Source organism: Balearica regulorum, chromosome 14 (assembly GCF_011004875.1).
Source record: "Balearica regulorum gibbericeps isolate bBalReg1 chromosome 14, bBalReg1.pri, whole genome shotgun sequence".
Taxonomy (NCBI): Eukaryota; Metazoa; Chordata; class Aves; order Gruiformes; family Gruidae; genus Balearica; species Balearica regulorum.
Genome location: NC_046197.1, coordinates 2,525,024 through 2,539,703, shown reverse-complemented (window position 1 = coordinate 2,539,703; position 14,680 = coordinate 2,525,024). Strand labels below are relative to the sequence as shown.

General features: G+C 56.3%; 2 protein-coding genes across 6 annotated transcripts in view; one reads left to right on the top strand and one right to left on the bottom strand.

Moving 5' to 3' along the window:
* CTNNA1 (catenin alpha 1) overlaps window positions 1–3,182 on the top strand; it is a 119,192-nt gene extending 116,010 nt beyond the window's left edge. For both annotated transcript variants that reach the window (XM_075766725.1, XM_075766723.1), the window contains exon 18: window positions 1,990–3,182. In XM_075766725.1, coding sequence (XP_075622840.1) covers window positions 1,990–2,277 — 288 coding nt within the window. In that variant the 3' untranslated portion in view covers window positions 2,278–3,182. The remainder of the gene's footprint in view (window positions 1–1,989) is intronic.
* Window positions 3,183–10,437: 7,255 nt separating this feature from the next.
* SIL1 (SIL1 nucleotide exchange factor) overlaps window positions 10,438–14,680 on the bottom strand; it is a 97,091-nt gene continuing 92,848 nt past the window's right edge. For all 4 annotated transcript variants that reach the window (XM_075766263.1, XM_075766266.1, XM_075766264.1 and 1 more), the window contains 2 exons: window positions 13,141–13,305; window positions 10,438–10,903 (listed from right to left, as the gene is read on the bottom strand). In XM_075766263.1, coding sequence (XP_075622378.1) covers window positions 10,553–10,903; window positions 13,141–13,305 — 516 coding nt within the window. In that variant the 3' untranslated portion in view covers window positions 10,438–10,552. The remainder of the gene's footprint in view (window positions 10,904–13,140; window positions 13,306–14,680) is intronic.

The window sequence follows — 14,680 nt, the reverse complement described above, 5'->3', positions numbered from 1 at the left end:
ATGAAATGCTTCCTCCTAAGAGGAATCTATATGACGGATATGGGGGGGGAGGGAAGTAGAGCTAAATTCTTCATTTCTTCCAGCGTATTCTTCCTTGCCCTAGGCGGGTACATTTGATCACTGGTGCTTTTGCCCATCCATGCCATGACTGGGGTAGGAGGTTTGAAGAAGGGACAGAATGGGCAGATAGTCCAATATTGCTATCTGAATCCTTAGAAGAAAACAGAAAAAAAACTTGCCACCTTCTGCCATTTAGGTATTTCAAATGCTTAAACTTATTAGCACATCTCTTTTTTCCCCGCAAACAAGCTAGAATTGTTGAATGAGTGCTTCAGGACGGCAGCAGCTGAGGGAGCTCTGCAGCAACCCGCTGCCGAAGCAGCGGTGGCCCTGGACCACACTTGCAGAAATTTAGCACCTTGGCAGGGGAGACGGCTTCTCTGCGGCACCTCCCGCTGCTGCCAGTCCCACACGCTCGGATTTCCAGCACAGCGGAGCCGAGTGACGAGATGTAATGAAACATGTGTTGCTGCGCGGCTCTGTTGCATGCCTGATGTCCTATTAGCTGGAAGGCTGAAGGCATCGTGCTGTCAAAGAAGTAGATGTGTCATTATGCAATAATAACGTACTCCAGGGTTTTACTGCAGTTATTCAGTGTCTTCAGAATTTACATACCCTTCTGCCATAAATTAGTTATATGAACAGGCTGGCATCTGTAGTCTAATCTCCTGGTTTTATCTGTTCTCCACGAGTCTGTCCACTGGGGCTAAATATTGCCAGTCGTGGCGTTCAGCTTCTGTCAGATTATCAGGGGAAGACCTCTGCCAGTCTGGGGACTTCACCTGTCTGAAAGTAAAATTCCCTTCAACGTTAACATCCTCCCCCATCCACATACCGCAGAAATTTTGTGAAAGCAGAGCTATAACCACGGCAGTAAGAGCTTGCACCCTAAGCAATCCGAAAATTCATTTAGAGAAGTACCTCCTTGCTTTCATTGCATTTAATATGATTCTTCCTGCTGTGAAGATTCATGTAAATAGTCAAATGCAATGAAAGTGTTTTCCAGCATGATGAGTGGGGCGAGGAACGCAGACGACACTGGTTTGCTGGAGGGCGCAGATCAGTTCTGCTGCTGTGGTACTCAAAACACGGCATGATGGAAAGGAAGGTACCAGCACCGTAAGAAAAGCAACCAACCTCCCGCTCAATTTATTTTGCCGTGAGATGAGCAATGGCTTCAAGGCCTTTCCCCAAACCTTCCTTAGATGTCTACAACGCTGGAATTTAATGTGTAGAGGCAGCTGAGCTCTAGTGTAAGCCGAGCAGAGGTGCAGAAACCCTGCCCAGGGCCGAAACCCTGCCCAGACCGTGGGGCGTTCACAGCCGGAGGTCCCACCCTGAGCAGAGCACTGGCACCTGCACCCCCCTGAGGTCACCCCGCTGGTCCTCCCCTCTCTCTTCCCCCCTGCCCCGGTTTTGGCTCTTCGTCTCTGCCACGCGCTAAAGCTTCGGCAAATGGTTTGTCTTTCCCCCTCATTTTAATGCTCTTGTAAGTCGGGAAACACCTGGGAAAGGGCTCCGGGCCTGGCTGAAGAGGCAGTTGCGTTCCTTCCTTTCCCATACAACTTAATATTCTAGCGTGATTTAAATATTTATTATCAATGATTAAGATATTACTACAGCTTTATTAATTTCATTAGAGAATAAGCTACTGTTAAAGCTTAGTCACAAAAGCAAACAGCAGCATACAAATCCTTTTGATTGCCATTAATACGGAAAAGACACAGATTGTGGGCAAACCTTGCGCTTTTTTTAACCGCTTAGTGTCCAAAGAAAAACACCGCCTTGAGTTTGGAACCTCAGATTTCAAAAGAAAGCTCAGAAAAATCAGGTTTCGAGTGCTTTTACACCCCAGGACCATCGTGTTTTCTGGAGTACTGTATTTGGGGGGGTTTACGGCGTGTAACGCTCGTGTGTTACCGTTTGCAGGTGGACAGTGCCATGTCTCTTATCCAAGCAGCCAAGAACCTGATGAACGCGGTGGTGCAAACCGTGAAGGCTTCCTACGTGGCATCGACCAAGTACCAGAAGTCCCAGGGCATGGCTTCGCTCAATCTTCCCGCCGTCTCTTGGAAGATGAAGGCTCCGGAGAAGAAACCCCTGGTCAAGAGGGAGAAACAAGACGAAACCCAAACTAAAATCAAGAGAGCGTCCCAGAAGAAACACGTGAACCCGGTGCAGGCTCTCAGTGAATTCAAAGCGATGGAGAGTATTTAAAGAGAGGTCTCTGTCTTGATTAATTTTTTTTCTCTAGCCCACTACTGCTACTTCCAGAACTCTACTTTTAATATCCTAAGGATTTTTTCAGAAGTTTACTATTCCTCAAAATGTATTTACTTAATATAATTTTGATAACTTTGTTTAGATTATGTGGGGAAATACTCAGATTTATAAGTCCTATCAGTATAGCTTCAGCCTGCGGAAGTGTGTTAATTTAGATTGCTTTTAGATGTCAGGGGTGTATTTCTAGCGGAAAATTATTTTGTATAATCTTGCTTTAAATAAAATATTCTATAACCAAAGAGGATTTTACAGTAACACTAGCGGTTAACACTAATAGATGAATCATGCTACTCTGAGACTGCAGTTTTTCATTGTGATCAAGAGGGGAAAATTAGATCTTTTCACTCTAAAAAAAAAATTAATTAAAGTATTGTATGTATTAGTGTATTCCTGCTGTTGGGGTGGAGAGGGAACAAGCTTTGTATGCTCCAAGGAGTACGGAAATACAGCAAGCGCTACCTGCGCTGCTGCAAGAGTGGGACCACAACTGGAAAACATCTGGACAATGTATAGACCCTGGGCCGGGCTTTGCTGGGGGGTCGCGGCGGCTCGGTGGTGCCCGGTTACGTGATGCGGCTTTTCCGGGGCTGCCGTAGAGCCGTTTGCCCGTTTCCAGGGGTTCCCGGCGAACGGGGCACCCCGGGGTTCCGCTGCGACGGCCTTCCGGAGGGGTTCTCACACGCGTCTCTGCTGGGGGAGCACCCCGAGCAAATCCCGTAACACATACAAGCACGGAGGCGGCTGATTACTTCTGTACGACACCGGACGGGAATTTCAGTGCCTGGTTACAAATTACTAATGTATTTTGCTGCGGGACACTAATAAAGTTGCTTTTACCAGCCGGCGTATTGTGGTGCTGTGAATGGAGCGGGCGCCCAGCCCGCCCCTGCTCCCCCTCCCCAGCATTCAGATGCAAATCGGCTTTGTACTCATTTCTCATAATTGCTCTGCATCCCGCCTCGGGCTTCCAAAGGCACCCAGCAAATACTGTTTGCTCAGGCTGCAATTTAGACTATACATTATTTGCGATAACTATAGCTACAAGGTATAATTTCGCTGTCTAATTTAAATTTTATGAATTTCAGTGTGTTTTACACGTACCAATAAAGTCCAGTGTTGGAGAAGAAGCGCTTGCGCAGGTCAAAGTCGCGTTTGCTGTTTCTGTAAAGCATCCATTAAAATGGAAAGGAGCCTGTTCTGTAGTTAATGTTTTAAACTGCATCTACATTTTAGAGCCGATCCTTGGCAGCGTTATGTTATAATTTTATTTATCTTGATCAGCTTATAATTTACTATGTCAAGGTTATTGCTGTCATGTTACCAAAATGCTGATCAGAATTAAGCTAAAGAGTTCTTGGGGTATTTTTGCCAAATTTCTTATGTTTTCAAGCATTTTAGCCCCGTGAGTACAGATGATAACCAGCTGATTTATAGACTAGTTTTCATGCGCCTTTAACATCTCGACAGGCATCTGCTGGGAGGGTGAGCTCGTTCCACTGGCATCTAAGAGTTAACGAGACAGATAAACTGTGGATCTTGTTGGCTTTATATATAATTATTAACTCCTTTTATACAAGAGGATATTTTTCTCTCCTGGTATTAATGTAATTGTCTTAAAGGCTACATTTCCTGGGCTGTTCAGTGCCTCTTCTTATTCCCCCCCAAAATGCAATTTATTAATTTAATTAATTTATTAGCTTTAAAAAACAACCATATATCAAGATGTACAGACAAATTTATGCAGATTTAGCTTTTAAATACATGTTTATTTTACAAACTTGAAGCACCAAATCGGCCACGAATTGAAACCCGGTCCCACCCGAGGGAAGCTCGCGAGGCGGCGACGGGGGACGCGAGGCCACGAGCCCCAACCGGGCAGTCTCTTATTTTTATCCGGGAATTGCTGCTCCTCTGGGAATTGCCTGGGGTTTGTAGAGGAGGACAGTCCTTAATGGCTGTGACTTATTTAATAATTGCTCCGTTGTTTAGGAATGGGTTGGCAGGGGCTGGGGGAAAGGAGAACCCTGTCTGCCCAAAGCGGAGGGAGGGTTTAGTGCCCTTAAATCCGATTTTCGATCTCTCTGCTGCAGTATAAATAGCACGAGGTTATCGGCACTTGGCTCTTGCGCGGCTCTTGCTCACCAGGACGAGCCTTGGCTGCGCGTGGGTGCTGCGGACGTCGGCTTAGCGAAGCTCAGCGCTTAAACCCGGCCCCATCAGCCAAGCGAGTCAACTTGGCGAGAGGGACGGAGTGGCCTCTGCAGGGAAGCTCCGACGGTGCACGGGTACATCGGGGGGTGGATGGGGCTTTGGAAATCCCTGCGACCTGTACACGCAGCCGAAAGCCTGGTCTGGCAGGCCTGGAGGAGGCTGGTGCGCGGCAATTCCTCGTTTCAGAGCGACCCCAGAGCTCGGGAGGAGCCCAGCGCGGGGGCAGTTCCAGCTCTTACTCCTGTGGCCCCAAGCGAAGCAGCAACGGGGCCGCTCCGGCTTGTCCAGCGCCAGACCCGAGCTGCTGCGAGCGGGTGGCTGGAGGTTTGAAACAGGTAGAAGCGCTGATCTGATGTGTCAGATAATACCAGTCTTAATCAAAACTTCCCGTGGGAAAGCGGCAGCGGTGCTGCGCTGCGCAGCGAGGGGCGGGGGGGGGTCCGGACACAGCGAAGCTGTAACTATTAGAGAGCCAACTGAAAAGCATTACAGTAATTACTGCTTGATGTAATTAAGCGCTGGGGAAGGGCTCGTGCAGTTGGTCTCCGCTGCGGCTGCTGGAGGGGAACGCTCTCCTCTACCAGGAGGGAGCGAGCGCGACCGTGTCAGGCTGTAAAAGCTGTGCAGGTACGAGGTGGGAAAGCTGCTCGGCCGCGTTGCCCGATGGTGTGCGGCCAGCGGAGCCTCCCCATCCCTGAACCTCCCCGTCCCTTCCCCTCCTGCTCGGCATCGCTCGCCATTCACAGGAGAAGAAATCACGGGGCTCCAGGGGCTGGGGACAGAGGGGACCCACCGCAGCTTTGGGCAGGGAAGGGGCACGGCTGCTCCCCCATCATCACCTGAAACACGCCAAAATATTTATTTGTTGAACAGGAAGGATTTGGGGCTGCTTTTTTTTTTTTTTTTTTTTTTTTGGGTGTGCTGCTGTGGGACAGCAGCGCCCGGTGAGGCCGTGCCTGAGCCCTCTTGCCCTCTCTGGGAGTGGGGACCTGGCTGCACAGGGACGCTCAGGAAGCCGAACCTGCATTATCCTCTAAAGTGTATTAGTGAAACCACATTAAATCCCCAGGAGATCGTCTGATTCCAAATTTCAAGTGCTCCTAATTCAATTCAGTGGTGAATCAAGCCACGTTGAATTTATGCTGCTTTAATTGCGTGTGAAGGCTTCACAACGAGGTTTAATGCCGTTTAACAAATGCCTTTTTGCCATTCAGTGCTCTCCCTTGGCTACTGCCTGGCTCAGAGACCAGCCCGGGGCAGGGCGGCCGGGGCCGGGGGCTCTCCTGGCTGGTGGGGGGGGGAGTCCGGGTGAGCAGGGCAGGATGGGTGCGGGGAGGGGAGCAAAGCATCCTCCTGAAGCTACATATTTTTTTTTTTTCTAATGGTAGGATGGGTGGCAGGTGCCAAACAAGCTGAGGTGGCCAAACCTCAAATACACAGTGGGTGGTGAGGGGGCGTGTGGGTTCAAAACCCCCAACAAATGGTGGGGAAGGAGAAGAAAAAAAAAAAAAAAAATCCATTAAGGGGCAGCAGATGCTCCAATGCTGAAGGCTCAGGACTTCCCTGCACTGTGGATTTTTGGAGGAGCAAAATGCCTGGCGAGCATCCCAGGCTGATGGCCTCTGCTCTGAGCCCCCTCCCTGCTCGCCGGGATTTGGGTTTGGGGCTGAGTCAGCACAACCGTCCTGAAACTCTTGTGGGTGCAAAGGGAAACTGCTGCTGCTGGTCTGGGCACATGCACGATGCCAGCGTGGAGAGACTGCTGCTTAATGCCTTACCCCACCTCGGGTGGGTGGGGAGCAGGAGGGACCTGTTATCTGCAAAAATCAAGGGTGAAGGCAACTTCCTATCCCAGCTCCTCTCCCCTGGGCCCATGGAGGTGCCTGGGCTGGGGAGCCCTGCCTGGGGTCGCCATCTGCCCCAGGACCCCTCCAGTCCCTGCCCGTGACGGGGATGTGGTCCCTGTGCAGACGAGCCACAGCCTGGGGTCCCGGCAGCAGGCAGAGACGCCGTGCAGCCCCGCAGGAGGCTGCGGGAATCCCGGTGGGTGGACATGAGTCACGGCAGTGGGACGCAGCCATGATGCCCCGTGCCTCTGCTCCAGCACGGGCCTGTCCCTGTCCCCACCCGTGTCCTCCCACAGCTGCCAAGGGAGAGGCAGGCAGCAGCCCTGTCATTACCCTGGGGTTCGGACCAGCCACGCCATTTTGAGAACAAACCTGTCATTAGTGGGGACACCAGCCAGGGCTGGCGGTGATGGATGGGGACATCAGGTCAGTGCTCGCCTGCGCTTCTCCACCACCCTCTCGGGACAGGCAGGGCCGTGCACACTGGGCAGGGTGGTGGGTTACCGCTCTTTCAGGCTGCAGCGCCCAAGGCTGAACCCTGTTTGTGGCTGCCCTACGGCATGGCCCTTGGTGTCCCCTGAGACGCCCCACGGCTGCCACCACCTCCCCCTGCCGCTGCCCTGGCAGCGCTCCCATCGCTCCCTGCAGGGACAGCGCTGGGCAGCCTGGACGTGGTGGCCCCGAGACCTGCACCAGCCTGGGGGGACCCCTGTGGCCACCCCCTGCACGGAGCAAGGCCACGCACAGTGCCCGTCCCCTCCAGGGCCACTGCTCCTCCTACATCGTGCCCATCCCCGTGGCATCCAGGCACCTGTGGGAGGACTGTCCCGCAGTGGGGGGCTTTGGGAAGGGGGGAGCTGCCACGCTGCAGGTGGGCCTGAGGCACCTGCCAGCCCCTGCACCAGGACACTCCTGTGCCCAATGTGAGCACGGCCCTGCACAGGACCTGCCGTTTGTCAGAGCACCCTGACATCTCCCTGCTTCCCAGCGACATCACGGGGCGGCTGAGCAGCTTTTCGGGGCCCCCTCACCACTCTGTCCTGCCAGCGACCTGCAACCAGCGGGTCAGCCCTGCGAGGGAGAGTGTCCAGCTGCCTGCACCACAGCGGGGGGGGGGGGCACATCCCGAAACGTGGGGTGCCAGCAGACAAACACGTGCGGTGCTGCTCGCCAGCGGTGCCGGGGGGATGCGCAGGGCCCCAGGGCCGATGTCAGGGCCGGGTCCGTGCTGGCAGGAAGGGGGTCCTGGGGGCAGGGGCAGAGGTGCCAGCTCCCCCCGGCGCTGGTTCCTAGTGGCTTCACGTGGTTGTGCATGGTCCTGCCAGAGCTACAGCACCTGGGTAATCGTCTGTGTTTTACTTAACGCACTCAGTGATCAGCTTTTCCAGGTGATTTAATTTGTGGTATTCGAGCACCAAAGGGCATTGCATGGCCCTGCGCAGCGCCCTGCAGCGGGGACACCCCCACCCCCCCACTGCCACAGGGCATCACCCGGGGTGGGGGGGAGGGTCAGGCTTCGTGCAGAGAAGCCCCTTCCCATGCTGGCCCTGGCCATCGCCATCATATATACATATTCTTTTTTAATCTATAAAGCAAAACTCTGGCAGGACTGGCTGGGAAATGCATTTAAAAAAAAAAAAAATCATTTTTAATCCCAGCAAAACAGCCTGAATCGAAACCCAAAAAGAGGACAAAAATTAATAAAAATCAATATTTATAATTAGCCCCACTACTTAACAGTAACAACTGACATGCTGTAAACAGTAGCCAAAAATATTTTAGTACGAGAAGGGCTAAGAGCCTTGCACTAGCCGGCCATGCTGCGTGGGGAGGTACCTGTCACGCAGCCCCTTGCAAAGCCCCAGCGGCGTTTGCTGCGCAGACACATCATCGGCCTGGCAAAGCCCCGCAAGGCTGCGCCGGCCCCGGCTCGGGGCTGGGGGACGGTGAGGGACCAGCCTGGCTTTCCCTTAATTTATTTTCCTGCACTTGCGTGGCTAACAGCGGTGCTGCAGCCCCCAGGTCCCATTAAGCCGGCGGCAGGAGTAGCGGTGATTGAAATACCCGTTATTGCCAGAAAGCAACTCTGCACGGGAATACAGGAATTACAAATAATTGTCGTGGCACTGGGAGCAGGGCGTGCTCGGCTGGGCCGATGGCAGCCCTCGCCGGCCGGCGCGGGGCGGCTGCAGCATCGCTCTGCGGCCAAACACTCTGCAGCCCGGCGCTGGGACGCCCCGACACGCGCTGCCTTCGCCTCTTGTCGTGCCGCTGAGCAAACCCTGGGGAGAAAGCGCTGCTGCCACCCACTAAAGCCGCCTGCAACGAGGGGCCGGCAGGAAAATTGCTGAAGCTGCCCCAGCCAGTGGCCAGCACCTGGCTGCTGCCGCCGAATTCCAGAGCTGTGTCCGCGTCCCGCTGTAGGAAACCCACCACGATGCAACCCCCCCCAAAAGCGCTGTGCAGTTTGCTCCATTTCTGCAGACCCCAAATCCCAGGGGGGGCCCGAGGCCACAGGGGTAGGGGCTCCCCCCCAGAGAGGAACGGCACCTGCCCCACACCTGGGGACGGTCCCCACACAGGACACCAGTCACTCGGCTGGGTGGGCAGGAGAAGAGGAAAGCATCGTGTGAGAGGGTCCCCTGTGCACATGGCACCAGGCAGGACAGCAGGATGGAGCTCTGCCCTTCCTCTCCCTCCTCTCCTCGCCACAGCCAGCCATTAGTGCCCGGTTCTCCCAGCCCCAGGCACGGGGCAGCACCACGGAGGTCGCTGGGCTCACCGCAGCCCCCACCTGCACGGTTCTCTCAGGGGGACACGGGAGAAATGGAATTGGTCTCTATTAAAAAAACCTGCAGTCCTCCCCAAAAAGGGTTCAGAACAAGGAAGGGGTTTGGACTGAAATTAAACAGATAAAATATAATGAATAAATTTAGTTTTGTAACCATCTCTGGGCAGGGTGGGGAGGTGGGAGGCATCTCCCAGCCTGGGGCAAGTCCTGGGTTTCTTCCTCGCCTGAGGAAGGCCGATGGGGGCAGATGGACTCAGCCCTGTGAGGAGAGAGCAGAACATTGTCCCCACCGGCCCATCCACGCGAGGAGCACGGCAGAGGGGGGCTGGGGGGGACGGGACCTGAGCCGGGAGGAAAAAGGAGAAGCTGCACCTGGGAGAGGGGTGTGAAGGGAGAGGCCCAGCCCGGCACAGGAAGGAGAGCGAGCTCCACGTCACGGCTCAAAACCCCTTGGCCGGCCAGCCTCAGGCCTGGAGATCGTCATCTTGGCAGCATCGCCAAGGGTGACAACGCAAGCGGAAAGACTCGGTGGTTTGCTGAGGGGCAAAGCGTGCTCCGTCAGCGCGCTGTCCCCCGTGACGGAAGGAGCAGTTCCGCGGCTGCACCCCACCAGGGCTAAGCCAGACGCTTTGACTCCCAGATGGCTGGGACTGGGCTCCCAGGGGAGAGGGCGGCCGGGGAGCTGCCGCGGCGGAGCTGCGTGGTGACACAGCCGGGGCGGGGGGAGCTGGGCGTCCTGGGGCTGCTCCTGGCCACGCTGACTGACCCGAGGGGCAGCGCCGCTCCGAGAGACAGCTGGACTCGAGGCCTCCGGAGAGCCCCTCCAACCAGCCTTGCCAGGAAACGACACCGAGCCCCCGGCAAACGGTGCTGTGCGAGGGCCGAGATCATCACACCGAGCAAATAAAAGATCACGGACACGGCGGGCCATCGCCAGGCAAGAGCAAAGGCAGATCAGAGCTGCGGGAACAAGCGCTTCCCTTAGCGCGGCGGAGCTGCGTAACAAGGACAGCCCCATGTCCCTCGGTCCTTCCCACCCCAAATCACCCCGCTGACGGACTGAGAACGCTCAGCCACGTGCTTCAGGTATCGCGGGTGGAGGGTGACAGGCGGCGTAGGCTGAGCCTCCACCTCCTTCCCTCTGAGGTCCACACCTCTGGTTTTCCAGCAGCACCCCACGCAAAAGAAACGTGCCCCCAGCCGTGTGCGTGTCATAATAACGAAGCCGTCGGCACACCCGCCCAGTGGTGGGATCTCACTTAGTCCAGCAGTTTATTCAAAAGTGCGCTTACATTGGAGACATCAAAACTCACGCCGTCGCCCTGAATTATCTGGAATGGAACTGAATCTACAGCTGTTTTCATCTTAATTCCTGAATGATGGTATTTACAGAGCCAAGGAGTTCCTTGAAGTAGCCGTCTTTGTCACCTTCCCTCTGCTCCTCGGCCGCCAGCTCCTCGTACTCGCTGCGCAGGAGGCTGAGGGTGGTGCTGAGGGCCTGGTCCCCCCGGAAGCGTTCCTTGCAGAAGGCCATCAGCACCCCCACCGTCTTGAGGACCTTCTCCCGAGTGTCGTGCTCCGGCATGGCCAAGAGGTTGGAAACGACCACGCACCAGTCCTGCTCCACCACCGCCGGGACCAGCTTGACTTGCCGGTACTGCTGGATTTTCTCCTCCATTTGGTCTCCGTGCTGCGAGTCCTCAAGCAGCATCTGTGGGAAGCGGTGGAACGTGGATTAATATCCCCATTGGAGAGCAGCTGCTCCCAGGAGGTGACGGAGTAGGGGGAGTAGGATGTGCGTCCCATAACACCTCCTGTGGAAGGTGACTCGCAACGGAAAACCGAGACGAGGTTGTGTCCTGGTTCACCGCTGCCTGGGGATGAAGTTGGCCACAGGGGCTGGTTGCCCACCCTGGGAACCTCTTGGTGGCAGGGGGTTTCAGTGTCACACAGCCCTGAACGGGGACTCGGAGCCAGGGGGAGGAAGTTCAGCAGAAGACCTGTAAACCTCTGGCTCTGCTGCTTTGGGCTCCCTCAGCACCCAGCAGACATCACTGCTTGCCTTCGTGCTGCTCTATGGAAGAGATGGAGATCTTGGTCTCCTCCAGCCACAGCCAGACCTTCCCTTCCCAGCCTGGCCCTAAATAGTGAAATTCGGCAGGGAGGGAGCAGAAAGGTGCCCGTGGGACCGGGGCAGGCAGGGCTGCCTGCTCCCTTCCCTGCCAGCGACCGGCCCGAGCAGCGCCAGGCCAGGGGGAGGAACAGAACCCTCCCACCACCCCCCGACACCCTTTGGGGATCGGGCGGTGGAGCGGCTGTCGACAGCGTGAAATTCCCCCAGACAGGCTCCATGCCCCAAACGGATCCCCCCAGCTTGGCTGGTGGCCCCCTGTGATAATTACCATGTCTGCCCTTCACTAATTAGTTCTGCGTAACGCAGGGCTGGCTTGCCTCGGACTGCTGAAGGCAGACGAGGGCTTCTGCAAGGCTGCTGAGCAGAAATCCAGCCCTGGGGAAGGGAGAGGGCAGCCAGCGTGCCCAGGAGCTGCCACGAGGAGCCGTCGGACGACCCCGTCCCCAAGGGCCGCTTGGGTCCCCGAGGGCGCCCGTAACATTTTCTCTGACCTCTTCACCAGCTTGGCAACGGTGGCCCGCTGTCCCCCGGCAGCTGCTGCGGGGAGCTCGGTCGTGCTGGTTTATCCCACGGATTTACGGGACACAGCAAGGGACAAGGAGGGACAATGCCGAGGAGACCTCCCCGGTCCCCCAAGGGGGCTGCCCGCTAAACCCCTGCTGACCCTGCAAGATTTGGGGTGAAAAGGAACGAAGGCGGCAGAAAAAGCCGTCGAAAGTCCCGGCAATTTGTGCTTCAGCGCAGAGAGCTGCCGATGGTGGTTTACGATTTTCAAACCAACCGATCTGTCACCCAGCCCACCCCAAACGTGCCACCCCCGCTCAGAGCAGCCCTGCTCCCCGCCGGGCCCCTCCGTGAAGGGGCTGGGATTGATACGCGGCGTTCCCAGTCCGAAGGGCAGCAAAAAAAAAAAAAAAAAATCATTGTTTTAACATAAACCCGAGAATCTGCCGGGCCTGCGGACCGCCCCCAGCCACGGCGGAGCTGGGAACAGATGGGGCGGCCGTAAAACGTGCAGCAGGAGCGAGCGGGAAGGGTTGGGGCCAAATGCTCCCTTGCCACGCGAGCAGAGAGACGGGATCGCTGCGCCTTAGAGCCAGCACCTGATAAGATTTCAGACCCGCTGAAGTAATTCGCACCTTTACAAAGTCTCCTGGAATACAACTGTTTTAAACCGCAGACGTTGCTCTGCGGTGCCTGAAATCCAAATATTACAGCAGTAATAATCTGCAGGGCAAATTGGCTATAAACTGAGCGAAAGCGGATTTAATTTCCATTCTCTGGAGTAAGAGAAACGCACAGACTAAACAACAAGCGATGGCAAGGAAAGACGGGTTTTCAACTGACATTTACAACAGTAATCCAAGGTATTCGAAAATAAAACACTTGATGCTGTGGGCTCGGCTCCAGCGAGGGCTTCTCCAGCAGCAGGGGCACAGCAGCGGCGGCTGGTCCCCCGGCACGCGGCCGGCGCTGGACACCGCAGCCGAGCTCGCCGCAGCCCGGCGCCTACGTACCCCGCTCGCGTCCTCACCGTTTAGTTATTTAAACACCCTTGGGTGGAAATGGTGGCAGTGGTTTAATGAAAAATAAAGTTTTAAGCTGGCTCTGGGCTCTCCCAGGCCCTCGTGCCCCACAGCGGTGGCCCGTAGGCTGGAGGAAACTCATCCCAACGGCAGGGACCAGCACCGATGCTGGATCGGCCCCTCCTCACCCCCGTCCTACAAGGATGCTCCAGGGCCCCTTTGGCTCGGCGAGGGTGTCACGGTCAGGAGCGCCTGGCCGGTCCCGTTCCCTCCCTCCCGGCTCCTCACCTTCTCCACGATGAGGTCGTAGAGGAGCGTCACCACACGGACGTGGAGGGTCTCCATCCCCTTCTGCCTGAAGAGGCTCCTGAGCACCTGGAGGCCGCCCAGCTTGAGGAACTGCTGCTGGGCGTAGGGGAAGTGTCTCAGCATGGAGGAGAGCGCAAAGAGGGCCTGGTGAGGAGAGAGGTCCATCAGTGTGGCGGCCACGGCCACCGCTTCTCTTCGTGGCTTCCCACAGGGACAGGAGAAACACGCTCCAACCGGCACCCGAACGGACCCAATGCCATCGCTGCTCACAGTTCACACCCACCGGTCCTCGGTACGGCTCCTAGCTATGGGCTAAGGACAGGGCAAAGGGGGGGTCCAGCACCGCTCAGCAGAGCCCGATCCCCTCGAGATGATTTGGATGCCTGGGGAACATCCTCTCCCTTGCACCCATGCGGCCGAAGGGCAAGACCACGCTGTTTCCCAGGACATGGCCCCAAAACAAGGTCTACCACGGCAGAGCATCAGATGCCACCAGCAAGAGACACCAGCACACCCGCACTTGCCTCCTGGGCCTCGAGCAGCGCAGGGTTAACACTGAGGAGGCAATCAGGGGCCAGCCTGCGTTTTACACCGCTCTGCTTTTGATGGCCGCAGTTCAAAGAGGGGACAGGCTGATTCCGCCCGGGGCAGGGCTGCTGCCCGAGCGGGGACTGGGATGCACCGAGGTGGACCACGCATCCCTCGCTCTCCGCGGACAGATCCGAGCTGACAGCCGTGTCTTGCCCAGTCCCATTTGTTTCTATTTTTCACCTTCCGAGTTGCCGCTAGTGAATCAGAGGATGCTTCTCTCTCCTTTTTTAACCATAGGCCAAAGGACAGGGAAGGCAAGAAATGCACTTTTGGCCTCGCTGTCAGAAAACCCACCTGAGCAGGAGCAGTGGGCTGCTGCCCCGCGTGGGAAGGGGCTGGGGCACCAACCTGCTCTCGGGATCCTGTCCCAGAGAGACGAGAGACCGTACGCAGCATGGGAACTGGAAATGAAAAGCCTCTGTCCTCCTGGAGGACCTCGACCCTCGGAGGCTCTCGTAAGACCATGTGTCAATGTAACAACACTGAGCTCATCCCTCTCGCTCTTCTCCAGGGGCTCCCAGCGGGAAGCGTTCAGGCTCACTGGAAAGAAACGTCCCGCACCCACCCCCCAGGGGTTCAGGTGACGCCGGTGAGGGCCTCTGCACGCCCAGCCGTCCTGTCCCACCCAAACACGAGCTGCACACGGAGCCACGGGCACTCCTGGGAGGAGCCTCTGAGCACGGAGCATCCTGTGGTGCACCTCTCCAGCCGGGACCTCCTCCCACCTGCGGCCAAAAGCGAAGGGGTTCCCCAGCCTCTCCCACGCCTTTCACTCGCTGGAGGACTCTTACCACGGACTAAAGGGGAACGTGTTTATGGGAGCTTGTTAAAGCACCGGCAGCACAGCACACCGCTGTTTGCACAACAGCAGGTGCACCAGAGATGAACGAAAGAGCCGGTGGATCCCTCGCCCCGCCGAACCCCCTCT